Raw genomic sequence first — 14,368 nt, 5'->3', positions numbered from 1 at the left:
TAAAAAATGGTTAAAAAGGTAAATTTTGTGTTATCTCTATTTTATCTCAATAAAAAAATCACTACTTCCAGCTTGATAAAGTAGAGTAAACACAGGAACAGGAATTCTAAAATGTGGGTTCCTTTGTTATGTCACCAGGTAGCCTTGGGACTCTTTAAGAAGTTCCTTAACCTCTCAAAATGCTACTCACAGGTTTGTTATCAAGATGGAACGAGAATGCATGAGAAAGTGCTCTGAAAGAACCAAATCTCCATTATGAACATAAAGTACTCTCATGATTAGTGTAAACCAGTGCCCCAGAGCTATGGGTAAAGAAGGGCCAAAGACCACTAAGTAATTTCCTCACCTCCTGTACAAGTGGTTGCTGGAACAATGGAATGAGAGGATTCGTCCTTGGAATGTCAATGTGAATCTGAAAAAGAGAAGCCATGTCCAAAAACACAAATGGCAGTTTGTTCTTTTAAAAAGTTATCTCCTTAAGTAATGGGAATCAAAGGAGTAAGAGTTAAAGCACAATTTATCTTTAGGAAGAATTGATTGACACAGAAGAAAGTCTAGTTAAACCTACCTGTCTATGTGGAGTGTTTCCATGATAGCAATAGCTTATTAAGTACTGAGGAAATCTCCCAAAATAAACCACGTAAGTCAAATAGCAATAGGCTTCACAAACTGAAAATCAACTGCTTTTTCCTCCTGCTCTGGAGTCTGTTTCACTCTGGGCTGGTACTTATTTAACAGGTCTGATCAACGTGTGTACCCTCTTTCAGAATCTTACTTATCAACAGTTCCCAAGAACTAAAAGAGCTCTGACAGCCACAAAAACATTCCAGGATAGGGAATCAGAGAAGGACTTGCTTATGAAGTCATAACTTAGAAAAGTGGGGAGGACCAAGGGGAATTTGCCTTCAGTAACTGGAGTTGAAAATTCTTACTTCTGTTTCCAAAGAGGTCACCATGGTTGGTTTTGGCTTCGGGGATTTCCAAATGCCCAGTCTTTCCAAAAGACTGTGTCAGCAGCAGCAACAGAGGTTACTTCAGTTCTTGGGACTTGTAGATAACTGCCCGCCCCCAACCTTTCACCTTCTGCAACCACTGGACCACCCTTTTCCTCCTTCCACTTGGGATGCTGCCGGCAGACCTTTGTGCAGGTTGAGGACCACTATGGACACTGATGGAAGACGACCTACCAAGACTACCGACAGCTATGGCTCTTGCAGATGACTGACAGCTGTGAGTCCTGAATAGGCACTGCAGCTGCCAGAAGGGCACAGATGCCACAGTCCAGAGGGACTGAACAACTCCTGAGTGATCTTGTCTTTCCTCTTGTGTTCCATAACCCTTACTTACTTGCATTATGGTTTGTGGACCAGCAGCATCAGTGTTATCAGGGAGCTTGTTAAAAGTGCAGGCCTCACCCCAAACCTACTGAATCAGAATCTGCATTTTCTCATAATCCCTAGGCTGAATTTTATCAAATCCTAGGTGATTTGTGTGCACATTAAAGTTTGAAAAGCATGGCCACTGACCAGTGCCAAAAACATCTATTTCAAATGGCTAAAATCAGAGCTGCTGGATAAAAGAGGGGGAGCAGTTCTGGGAATAAATTTAATTCCTAACCAGCACACCACAGCCTGAAGACCTGGAAAACCTGTACTCCAATAGCACTACCAGGAGACACACCTAAAGAATATGACTAATAAGCGAAGACACAGAAAGTGATGACAGTACCTGTCTGTAGGTATCCTGGTGATGTTCCTCATTTCGAGAATCATAGTACTGCTCAATGAAGCCAAAATACTCCTCCCGCTTCCGCTGCAGGGTCAACTTCCTCCTCTCAGTGTTTGCTGGGAGATAGCCCTATAGATAGGATTGCCAGTCAGATGGGGACAGACATTGTTGGATGAATCCTTAATTTTTATTTTAGCCTGAGCACTGGCTTGGAAACTATCAAAGAAACAGAAGGAAAACTGCCAAGAATAAATCCCTTTGTGGTTTTGGCCACCCTGTGTTTGCCCTCTCCTTATTCAATGATATCCACATGTGGGCAGATGAAGCAAAGCCAACTTTCCTGGGTTATTTGCTCCTTTGGCCCTGCACTGTGCTTGGAACTTGTACTGCTGGTGAGCACTCCAGAGCTCCTGGAGTTGGCACAGTAGAGTAGTGAATGTAGGTCAGTGGGAGGGAACCGAACCCAAGTCATGGCCTCTGAGGGCTGTGTGTGTGCAGGGCCATACTTCTGAGAATCTCAGGGATCCAGCAACCTCTACTGCTTATCTCTGTGGTGTGCCAAGAAAGTTGGTGCCAGTTATACATTCTTTCCCAGAATAACATTCAGAATTACCAGCTTAGGAAACTGAGTGGAATCTGTGATGTGGCAGCTACAATGCCCAAACAGAACTTCTGGCAGCAGCCCTCCTTCTGGCCAAAGCTCCAGGCCAACTTTCACTCTTATCCCTGGTCTGGATCCCACACTCATTCTCACATCTCTTGTTCCCCTTCCACTCTCACCAAATCTACTCTGAATAGCATTCAAACTCATTAGATGTGGCAGAGGTGATGATTATTACATGGTTGCAAGAGTGAGGGTAGGGTGAGTAGTCAGGTCTCCCCTTGAAGACATTATGTAATGCATTCCATAGCAAATGCATGGAAAGCAGGGACTATGGTTTGTTTTTGTATATGCTCGTGGCACTGTGCCTGGCAAACAGCAGGCCCTCATTAATCCTTACTAGATGAATGAATGAATGAATGAATTTTACAGGGTCAGGAAATCCAAGCATTCCCATCGCAGTGGCTGGCACAGTGCTCTGTACTTGGTGAAAGCGGAACTAGTAAGGCTTCTGAGGGAGGCCGATTTATCAATTCTTCATGGTTGCAAAGTGGATTTCGACCACATTGGTTATTCCTATTGAAAAAGGAGTGAAGCACAGGAAATCCTGGAGCTTGCTCAAAGGAAGTACTGGAATCACCCTATCTCACTGTATTCTTCCTCCTCACTGTTAAGAAAGGGAGACCATGAATACAGGAGCAAGCTTGTACTCTTCTACATGTGTGGGAATAAACTCTCAAGAATGTGTCCCTTTATGCGCAGAAACAGAACTACAGTCCCACAGTTCTATCACAGCCAGTAGGACTAGAGATGTCTATGGAGTAAGATCAATGTGTCCAGACTAACCTCATCAGGCAAGAAGGGCTATGTGATGCTCACGCTTCTCTACACAGCAGGTAGAACTCACCGACAGGAGTCTCCAGGTTACAGGTCGAACCTCCCTGGGAACCCCTGGCCAGCTACACTTCCTCAGTTCATCTGCAAACAGAAAACAGCCTCATTGTATTAGCTTTCCCCACAAATACCCTAAAACAAACCTCAGCCAGCACTGCCTGATGCTTCCTATCAATCAAATAAGACCACCACCACCAGCTACCAACCAGCACAGGGAAAAGCCCAAAACAACAGCCCTGAGCAGCAAAGTGCCAAAGACACAGCCCTGCAGTAGCAATTCAGTCAGCTCAGAGATGAGAGTTACAGGGTAACAGAAAGACCAATGGGTGTGGATTTCAGCAAGAATCACCTTGAGGTAGGAGAGACCAAAGCCAAAATAGCTGCACTACGGTCTACAGGCCATAGAAACCAGCCCCACCTAATTTGGTCCCTAATCTCTGGTAACATACTTCTGACTTAATACCTGCATGTCACTGCAATGGGCACCAGATCAGGAGATGCTAGAAAAGTAAAAGAAGGAAGAATAAAAAGCAATAGCTTCCAAGTCTTTGAGAATTCCAGTCACCAAGAGCTCCTACCTTGCCCAGGGTTCATAGGGACTCACCTAAGTCAGTGTTGTGGCTGGAGAGAAGCTGACGGAATTTTTCTAGGCGGGTTTTCTCCCGGACAGTCATCGGAGGGGCCCCAGAAGCATTCTGGTCTGAGATCCGGGCAACGAGGGGGATGATGGGTCGGAGAGGGAGTGACTGCTGTTTGTGGAGAGGGTTCCTCAAGCATGTATCACCTAAAATCATTCAAAAGGGGAAAGAGAATGAGCTGTGTGAAGAGCAAAGATTCCGAGAAACCTTAAACCTAATGGTTCAGTATGGTGTCTCCTCCTCCACAGTCAGAGCTGAGTGTGTAAAATGCTCAGGCGCCCATCCAAGGGTCAGCAAGGAGGTGGAAACCCAGCTGTGCCCCACTCACCTGCCCACAGGAAGGGCTGCATTTGTATTATACAGACCACACCACCTTACGTGATGCTGCAGCAATTTTGAGAACATTTTTGGCAACTCCAGAGGAAAATCAAATGTTTTCTTTCTACTCCAACCCAGAACTTTTTTCAGTGCCTACTAGTTTGGTGGCAACACAGTCTAGGCAGTGTTTTCCTTCTCTTTCCACATCACACAGCATGTATGAAATGACAACACCACAAAGCACACTGCAATAAAAGCAGGTGGCTGCTCGCCACAAGCCCCACCCGGCTGCCCCAGGGGCTGAGAGGATCAATAACCCTGGCACAACCCTAACTTGTTCTTGTCCCACTAGTGTGCCCTGCACACTGGGTGAGAAGCTCTGGCCTAAGGTAATCTTCTTTGGGTGGCTACAATTCCTCTGTGCTCCTGTATTTCCCACCAAAATGAACCAGGTAACTATGCCAGGATATGACGGAAATAACAGGAACACAGACCCAAACTACACTCTATGTGTGGTTCTAGACATTTCTAAACCAGATGGTGGATAGGAGGAATATGCAGTACAGGACTAACATTTATTGAGTGCTTACTATGTAAAAGGCACTGTGCCGGTCACGTTTACATATGATCTCTCATTTGATCCTTACAACATATGGTAGGAATTTGTAACTATTTTACAGACAAGAAAACTGCAGTTCAGAGAGGTTAATTAGCAAGTGAGAGCTGAGATGCCACCTTAGGTAGGTCTGCCTCCAAAACCCTTTTGCCACCACAAACAAAACTCAGTTTTTAATTCTGACTGTCCTTTCAAGACTATTTTATTTTATTTTATTTTATTATTATTATTTTTTTCCTTTTTGTCTTTTTCCGTGTCCGGCAACGGATCGCAACCCTCAGTGTCGCCCCCGTACCGGACCGGGACCAGCAACGGGATCGCAACCCTCGGTGTTGCTCCCATGCCCCGCTCAGCCAGTGAGCGGGAACCGGTCTGTATGTGGGATCCGAACCCTTGGCGGGAGCGCCGCCGCGCTTCCCAAGCGGCGCACGATAGCAGTGCGCCACCGGGCCGGCCCTCAAGACTATTTTATATTCTTTACATGTCTGGACCTTAAAAAGCAGTAGTCACAAAAATTAAACAGTAAATGTTAATCAACCAGCACTATTAGAAGGTTTATAAAAACAAGTGCCACAGGGTACTTGGCTGGGATGTCTAGTTGAACAAGGGGCCTAGAAAATGCAGGCCACACACTGCAAAGCTGAGACAGATGTACATCTCTGATATTAGCTATTAACCAACAGATACATTCAGGAGGGAACCTCCATAAGGAGAATGCTTTGGAGGGGCCTGGGTACACAAGGGCAGCTTATTAGGGATCATAGTGGGGGCCTTCCTCATGCTGCGAACCTCCAGAGGCCCTCCCTCATGGTGTGTAGACACTTTCCACAGCTTGTAGCTGTGGCCACCCAGTCAATCAACATTCAATGCCAGTATGGGCATGGCACTGAGAAGTTCAAGCTGGGGCCCAAATCAGTGATGGGAAATAACTGTGGAATGACTGTAAAGCCCTTACAGCCTAATTGCATGACCACATGCTTAGTCTGAAACTGTAAAAGAAATTCTCTTAGAATGTGAGCCAGGACGCACTCTTGGGCTCTGACATTCTTCTACTTCCTTTTCATCCTTTACCAGTTAGACGTTTTAACTTTTGCTAGAATGATGGCACTTCCTTCTCTGGCGCAGAATGACCCACTTCCATAAAACCCGTACAGCAGCATCAAACACAGCAATGCATACTTAAAAAAAAGAGTATGCTGAGAGTCCCCAAACATCTTAGAAAGCCACTACCACCCCAACCAGTTATTGAGGCCAGTTTCCTGAAAACAAACAGAGCAGGCCTCTCCTCCCACCCCACCCAACCTGACTGGGTAGCCTGATGGCCAGAGAGCTGTGACCTGGTGCCTTCAGGCACATGTGCTCTCTCTCTCAGGAACAGGAAAAAGACAACCTGCGGCTAGTGGCTGTTCCCCAGAGGTGAGAAAGTCAACCAACACTGCCAAACATTTGTGAAATTCAGCCACTAACAACTTTAAATACATTAGTCAATATTGGTAAACCTGTCAAGGCCCAAAGCAATGTGAAGCCATTAACCACAAAAGTTTTGGACCCCACCACAGGGAAAGGAAGAAAAGGAGAATGGCAGGCAACAATCGGGTTTCAGGAAGTGAAGGCCCAGGTCTCAGGGCTAAGCAGCCACCAAAGTGGGAGGGGCAAGTCCAGCTTGTAATCAGTTAGGCTCACTAATGTCGTACCTCGGGCTTGAGCTTGCTTATTTATCATCCAATGGAAGATCTGAGTGATGCCCTAAGGAAAAATTGTTTTTATTTAATATGCACTCTGCTGAGAAGGCTGAGGCTGTGAAAGGGACAGGATGGACTTACTGGAGTTTCTGGATAGCTGGGCGTCACTGCTGGACTTTATGACCTTGTAGTTGGCAGGAAGGTCAGATGTCGTTGACTGGGACCGTTCTGGTTTTACCCTCAGCTTGCTGTGGTTTTCTAGGACTTGGGCTGCAGTTGCCAAAGCCACTTTTGAGTTCAGAGTTTGGAAAGAAGGTGAGGAAAAGTCCTCTTCCTCATCATCGCCAATGTCCCAAGCATCACTGGTATTCCGGGCAAACTCATGAAAACTGGAGGCCTTCTTATTCCTCAGAGGAACTGTGTTGACTTTTGACCGTTCTTTAATGAAGCTTCAAGAAAGGAGACATCGTTACCAAGGAATGGTCTCATCATCTGACCACTTTCACTTGCTTAATATTATTAATAATATTACAAACTACCCCATACACAATCAATACCTTCTTTGGACAAAAAACACCCATATACATTCCTCATCTAGATGAATCCAGTCCCACATAGCTGAGACTGCAATGGTCACCAAATAGCCCCTGTGCTCCTCTGCATTTCCCAGCCCCACTGCACTTAAGTGAGGCCATATGATGAGTTCTGGCCAATGGGCTGAGAAGGGAAGTGAGGTAATCATTTCCAGGCCAAAGTATAAAAGAACAGGTGTGAGTTCTCTATAACCTCTCTTCTCGCACGGTGACTGACAAGGTTCCAGATAGTGGAGCCTCCCTCAGCCTGGGTAACAGAGAGACTATGTGGAGCAAAGCCTGCCCTCCACCCTTACCCACCCCATGTTGGACATGTAGCATGAGCAAGAAAAAAACCTTTGTTGTGTTCATCCACTGAAATTTCAGAGTTAATCTGTTATGGCAACATAACCTAAACTAACCCTTAGAATAGGACATAAACTACTGGAAGAACAGGAGATTATTTTAGGTAGTCCACATATGTATCATTAAACATTAAGTTCCAAAATGAAAAACTTGTTCCCTGTTTTTTTTTTTTTGTTAAACTCCGTCTGCTAGCCCTGAGGAGAAAGTCTAAGTTTGGTGTACTCTGTCTTTAACACTCTATTTTTTAGCAAAGTGAGGGCAGCCTCAGGATCTACATATCTGTTAATAAGATTGTTTTGGTTTTCACTGTGTTTATTTTTAAGGTCACTTTCTATTTATGGCAAATGATATTGGTTTTCCATTTACAGAGTGATAGGTTTATTTTTTAAAATAAATCTATTTGAATAAATAAAATGAATATTTTAAGAATGTATTTAGTAAATAACAGTATAGAATATGGCAAAAATCATTAAGATAGTACACAAGTGAAGTTTGGAAACACTCGATCAACCCATTGAGGAAAGAGAGCCTAGTCCTAACAGTCACATAGACCATTCCTACTTTCCTGAACTTTTTCTCTTTATACACCAAGCCCCATGCGACCTTAGGGTCTGAAGGCCTTTATTCTGGTTCCAGGGGCCTAACTGGTTGGGACATTTCTAACTCAGTCCTATTTAGCATCCCTCAGACCCCAAACAGGGAAGCAGAGGTACAGCCTTGTGTAAGTTTATAGTCCCTGGGGACTGGAACATGATGGCAGTAAAAACACCATTAAAATGCCTCATTATTTTCCCCCAGCATGACAGGGCAACTCTAGAGTGAAAACAAGGTTCTGCCAGAAGAGCTGAAGGTCCCCTATCTCCAAGAGATATTTTTTCTTCCTTTTGGGTAGAGGTGGATGGTCTGCTGACCCCAAGTCTACATTGCTAATTAGCCCAACTCTCTCACCTTGTAGGAAAAACCTCCTGTCTACTCAAAATGGGCTGTGTGTGTCAGACAGGTAGCCTAGAAGGGAATAAGGCACATCTAGGGATGAAGTGCTTGGAAGAAAAATACATCCCCTCCGCACTGACCCCAGTAGTTGCAGCAAAAGTTTAATCCAGGTAACTCTAGCTGGGGTGCCTTCAGTTTATAGGCTGTCTCATTTTAACACAGTCCCAACTAATTTATACCAAGGTACAAGAATGCTATAATGTGGCTTGAAGTTTAACCAAGATTATTTAAACACAACTATATCAAAGCTACAACCAAACTGGCCTCTGATGGACACCTCTTTACACCACACCTCCTTACAACTGTATGCCAAATTACATTTAGAAAGCAGCTTCACAGATACCTCATGTAAACTCACAACTCGGTAAGGTGAGTCTTATTATCTCTAATTTATGGATAAGGAAACTAAGGCTCAGGGGCCTGCCCGTGGCTCACTCGGGAGAGTGTGGTGCTGATAACACGAAGGCCATGGGTTTGGATCCCATACAGGGATGGCCGGTTTGCTCACTGGGTGAGCGTGGCGCTGACAACACCAAGTCAGGGGTTAAGATCCCCTTACTAGTCATCTTTAAAAAAAAAAAAAAAAAGGAAACTAAGGCTCAGAGAGGTTAAGTGATTTACCCAAGGTCATGAAGCTAGTTAAGTGGCAAAGAAAAAAGGATTCAAGAAGTGCAGGTGACTCTAAAACTCTCAAAACCATAATAAATGGCACATTTGAGCAAGACTTGGTGAGGGTTTGGTGACTGGTGAAGAGTAACTTGTTAAGTGGTAACACAAACACCACACAAACAACGGTATTTTGAAAAAAAGAGTGGCTGCGGGTTAGGAACACAAAAGATCAATCGTTCTATAATTTGATAACACTTCACTATTTTACTGATATGGTTGTTCTACTTAATAGAATTTTGTAGAAAAATGTTTGACACTGGTAAGTGATGTGAAGCAAGCAGGCAAATTTAGCAACAATAAAATGAATCTGGTCATCTTAGTAAGTAGTGTGGCTTCATGTGAATTAGTTTCGTAACTCAGAACTAGGAACTATTATACTTTAGTATCAATTTTGAAAACAATTAATTTAGAAGCTTGTCATACCATCAAGTGGCCAATGGGGCCACTCAGCAGTAAGACTAGTTTTATCTCAGCTACAAAAATTACTGCAGGCAATATTATCACTAATAGTAATAATTTGGCAAATTGAAGTCAATATACACAGACAGGGAATGATTTACTATGCTCGTGCAGTTTAGATGATTGAAGACTAAATGTAAAAGGCTTCTGCTGTGATGGGGATTAACCACACAGTAATTAATGATGGTCTGAAGTGGAATGATAATCGTGTAGCGGAGGAAGTAATAAAAATGTCCCAACAAAGTTACTAAAATAAGGGTGATAAATGTTTATAGCAACAATCTGGAACTGTAAAACGGTCTGGTGACAACCTAGATGTTGTCCTGTGTTATACAGCATTAATACTAAACCACCGCATACATGAAAAAGGGAAGCAGTTAATTCAGTGACAATAAAATTCCCCCCAAATCACAAAGCTGATTACTTCTATTGAAAGTATGACTGCAACTCTGCTGAATGATCAGTAAAAAATATTCATGGTTTTACATTATTAACAGGTAAGAAAACAAGAGTATATAAAGTTTGCTTTGGCAGGTTGGGATATGGTGAGATTCCTGAAGATCTGTCCTAAATACAGAATGACAGAAAACTCAGTCGATAACAGGTGTAGACAAGGTTTGTGACCCTGATCCAAAAATAAAATGGGACAGTACACACACTGCCTTAAGTGTGGGTGGATGGACAGATTTACATGTTAGCCACATGGTTTATCAAATGCTATTTCAAAATGTGCTGAAATGGATCTATCACCAATCAACAACTCCTGGCTGTGACCAGAATGTTTTTGGCTATAAGAAACTGAAAACTCAACTGTGATGCTTAAAGAGTAAACACCATGATGTCAGGACTCTGGGCTGGTGTCTCTGTAATTTTCTTGGCTTGTCTCTCTGGGTTATGAGTTAGCCGCTACAGCATTCGGCATCCTACTTTCACACCACCATATTCAAAAGCAGGAAACAGGTGAGTGGTAGCAAAAAGAGGCTTTCATCATAGAATGATCTCTCCCTGATTAAAAAGAAGATCCAAGAACTCTCCCTCAGAAGGCTTTTTTTACATCTCATTAGTCAAAACCAATGAGATGAGCCCACTCTAGACCAGTCACTGGGATTACCAAAGGATTATCATAAAAGGTTTAAACCAATCCTAATACCTGCCCATAGCACACTGCTTTGTTTTTGTTTTTGTTTTGTCCTTTTTGAGACCGGCCGCACCGCGCTCAGCCAGTGAGCACTGTGAGCACACTGGTCATCCCTATATAGGACCCGAACCCGCGGTGGGAGCGCTGCTGCGCTCCCAGCGCCACACTCTCCCGAGTGCGCCACGGGCTCGGCTTGTTTTTGTTTTTTAAAAGATGACCAGTAAGGGGATCTTAACTCTTGAATTGGTGTTATCAGCACCGCACTCTCCCAAGTTAGCCATGGACCAGCCCTCTGTAGCACACTGTTGCTTGCTCAATATCTGAATAAATTTATGGCTCTTGAGCAAGCGAGAGGCAGGGACAAGGAAGAGTATCAAGTAGTCATCAGTAGTGCCTGCCACACCGGCCAAGGACTATTCTTTTTTTTTTTTTGTCTTTTGTCTTTTTTCCGTGTCCGGCAACGGATCGCAACCCTCAGTGTTGCCCCCGTACCGGACCGGGGACCGGCAACGGGATTGCAAGCCTCGGTGTTGCTCCTGCGCCTTGCTCAGCCAGCGAGCGGGAACCGGTCTGTATGTGGGATCCGAACCCTCGGGCGGGAGCGCCGCCGCACTTCCCAAGCGGCGCACTATCCAGTGCGCCACCGAGCCGGCCCAACCAAGGACTATTCTTGATAAAACCAAGAAACTAGTAGAAATCATTCTATTTAATGGTGCAAACCAAGGAACATTTAAGAAAAGCCCATTATTATGGATGAGCCTGGAAGACATTACGATAAGAGAAATAAGTCAGGCATAGAAAGATAAATACTGCATATTTTCACTCATACATGAGAGCTAAAAAAAGTTGAGCTCATAGAAGTATAAAGTAGAATTGTGGTTCCTAGAGGCTGGGAAGGGTAAAGGGGATGGGAGTACGGGGAGAGGTTGGTTAACAAATGTAAATTCACAGCTAGATAGGAAGAATAAGTTCTTGTAGTGCTAGGTATCTATAACCAACAATAATTGATTGTATATTTTCAAACGGCTACAACAGAGGAGTTCAAATGTTCTCTCTACAAAGAAAAGATAAATGTTTGCAATGATGGATATGCTAATTACTGTTGATTTGACCATCATGCTTTGTATATACATATCAAAATATCACTCTGTACCCCATAAATATGTACAGTTATTACGTGTAAAAAAAAAAAAATTACAGATTTGGTTTGTGTAAAAAAAAGAAAAAGCTTGTCTAAATAAATGAAATTTCTTCATTCCTTCATTCCATAAATGTTTACTCAGTGCATACTTCATGCTATATGCTATTCTAGGTGCAGAGCGTATAGTGGTGAATAAAACAAAGTCCCCGTCCTCAAGGAACTTATACTCTAGTGGTTTCTGATATAAAAATTGTGCGTCTTACAGACAAGAACAGCAGTCATGCTTCCACAGTACCTTCTATGATACTTGTCAAATCACAAAAAGAACAAGTTGGTAGAATTATAGAAAATGCAATAAAATACTTATTCAGCAAAGCTATTTTTGAAATATTAAAATACTGATAATGCATATTTGATATAGCATTTTCCTGGTTATTCAAAATACTTTAATGGGGCTGGCCAGTTAGCTCACTTGGTTAGAGCGTGGTGCTGGTAACACCAAGGTTAAGGGCCAGCTGTCAAACAAAACAAAATTTAAAAAACCCCAAAATATTTTTTTTTTTTTTTTTTTGTCTTTTGTCTTTTTCCATGTCCGGCAATGGATCGCAACCCTCAGTGTTGCCCCCGTACCGGACCGGGGACCGGCAACGGGATCGCAACCCTCGGTGCTGCTCCTGCGCCTCGCTCAGCCAGTGAGCGGGAACCGGTCTGTATGTGGGATCCGAACCCTCGGACGGGAGCGCCGCCGCGCTTCCCAAGCGGCGCACTTATCCAGTGCGCCACCGGGCTGGCCCAAAAAAACCCCAAAATACTTTAATGCTCATTATCTTTTCTTTTCTTTCTTTCAATACTTTATTCGCTTATTTACAGCAGTTTTAGGGTCACAGCAAAATCTAAAGGAAGGTACAGAGATTTCCTATATACTCCCTTTCCCCACATATACACAGCCTCCCCCATTATCAACATCCCTCACCACAGTGGTACATTTGTTATAATCGATAAACCCACACTGAAATGCCATAATCACCCAAAGTCCATACTTTAAGTTAGGGTCATTCTTAGTGTATACATTATACAGGTTTGGACAAATGTATAATGACCTGTACCTACATGTATCTACCATTACAATATATAATCCTCTAGAAATCCTCTGGGATCTGCCTATTCATCCTTCCTCCCTCCCCCAACCCCTGGCAACCACTGATCTTTTTGCTGTCTCCATAGATTTGCCTTTTCCAGAATGTCGTATAGTTAAAAATCATAAGTGCACATTATCTTTACTTCCCCCCATCGACTGTGGAGGAAGAAAGGGTGGATATTATTATAAAGGCCCCAAGAGGTCCCCCTAGGTCTGTACTTCCCAGACCATTCAGCTTTCATTACAAACTACAACTTTTATTAAGCATGGCCAAAGATAGAGGCCGAAGTTCTTAGAAAATATGAGAAGATGACCTATCTCCTCATTAAAATTCACTGTGGCTGAGTGATGGCTCCTGAGAAAAAGGTGTGATAAAGCAATAATTGGAGGCACAAAAACACACCCACACATATTGGACTTAACTAGAGTGTCTGTTGTGTTTAGAAATAATTTATTAGATTTTTACTGGAGAAATAGCCTGCAGGGAGTTTTTAACTCTATGTATGCCTGGGTTTCCTTGAGTGTGTCAAAGAGAAAGAAGACCTGAAGAATGCCAGTCCTACAGTTATATTCTATTTGCCCTGGTTCTCAGAGTATAGGTGAGAGAAAAGTGGCAGATCTATCTATATTCAGAAGCAATGAGTCACCCAAACCAGATCTCCTGCTAGAAGACGGGGGGTGGGAGGGAGGGAATCATCAATCATCCAGATTCAGGGACAATATTTAATCAATAAAGACCTTGTGATCAGAACTGAGAATCCAACACCAAACCCTACAAATACCAGCCCCCAGTGTAGGAAAACACAAAATCTCTGAGGTGAGTTAATTTCCCATTTAGTAATGAACCATTTGGAGGTAAGAAGATTACTCATCTCCTGGTCCAAAACAGGGCAGAGGAGAAGCTAGAAAAGGTTGATGTGGAAACTGACATTTCAACAAAATAGGGAAAGGTGTAGGGGTGATGGAGAAGTAGATGCATGAAAGAAAAAAAACATGTCTTGACTTACTTTTTGGTGAGCCGAGGGTCCAGAGGAGGGTGCTGTGCTCCATACACAGGCTGAATGCTAAAAGCAAGAAAAAAGGAAGCAAGTAGTCAGAGAACTAAATATGTTGGCTGAGTACCACCTGCATCACAAAACTGAACAAGACTTTGAGAAATAGGTTGCCTCCAAGAATGACTACACCCAAGCCATCCCCTAAAGATAGCTCTTTTTATATAGTCTTTGATAATGTTCATTTTCCCTACAAGTTTCAGTGCCTAATATACCTGTCAGGAAATCCTACCTGTAAAGCAGGCAGCATGGAAAGGTAACAAGCTTTAGAGTTGAGGAGAGAAGAGTTCAAATGCCAGTTGTGGCATCCAATACCACTGTGAACTTGCACCATGTTATTTGACTACTTTGAACCTGTTTTCT

General features: G+C 43.3%; 1 protein-coding gene across 1 annotated transcript in view; it reads right to left on the bottom strand.

Annotated features, from left to right (window-relative positions):
• Positions 1-14,368, bottom strand: part of TBC1D22B (TBC1 domain family, member 22B) — a 67,807-nt gene that overhangs the window by 41,804 nt on the left and 11,635 nt on the right. Inside the window, exons 2-7 of the mRNA XM_008568428.1 lie at positions 13,961-14,017; positions 6,619-6,926; positions 3,828-4,007; positions 3,237-3,307; positions 1,729-1,857; positions 347-412 (exon numbers count right to left, since the gene is read on the bottom strand). Of these exons, the coding sequence (XP_008566650.1) occupies positions 347-412; positions 1,729-1,857; positions 3,237-3,307; positions 3,828-4,007; positions 6,619-6,926; positions 13,961-14,017 (811 nt within the window). The remainder of the gene's footprint in view (positions 1-346; positions 413-1,728; positions 1,858-3,236; positions 3,308-3,827; positions 4,008-6,618; positions 6,927-13,960; positions 14,018-14,368) is intronic.

Source organism: Galeopterus variegatus, unplaced genomic scaffold (genome assembly GCF_000696425.1).
Source record: "Galeopterus variegatus unplaced genomic scaffold, G_variegatus-3.0.2 Scaffold409, whole genome shotgun sequence".
Taxonomy (NCBI): domain Eukaryota; kingdom Metazoa; phylum Chordata; class Mammalia; order Dermoptera; family Cynocephalidae; genus Galeopterus; species Galeopterus variegatus.
The sequence above is the reverse complement of the archived record's forward strand: the minus strand, read 5'-3'. Positions and strand labels throughout refer to the sequence as shown.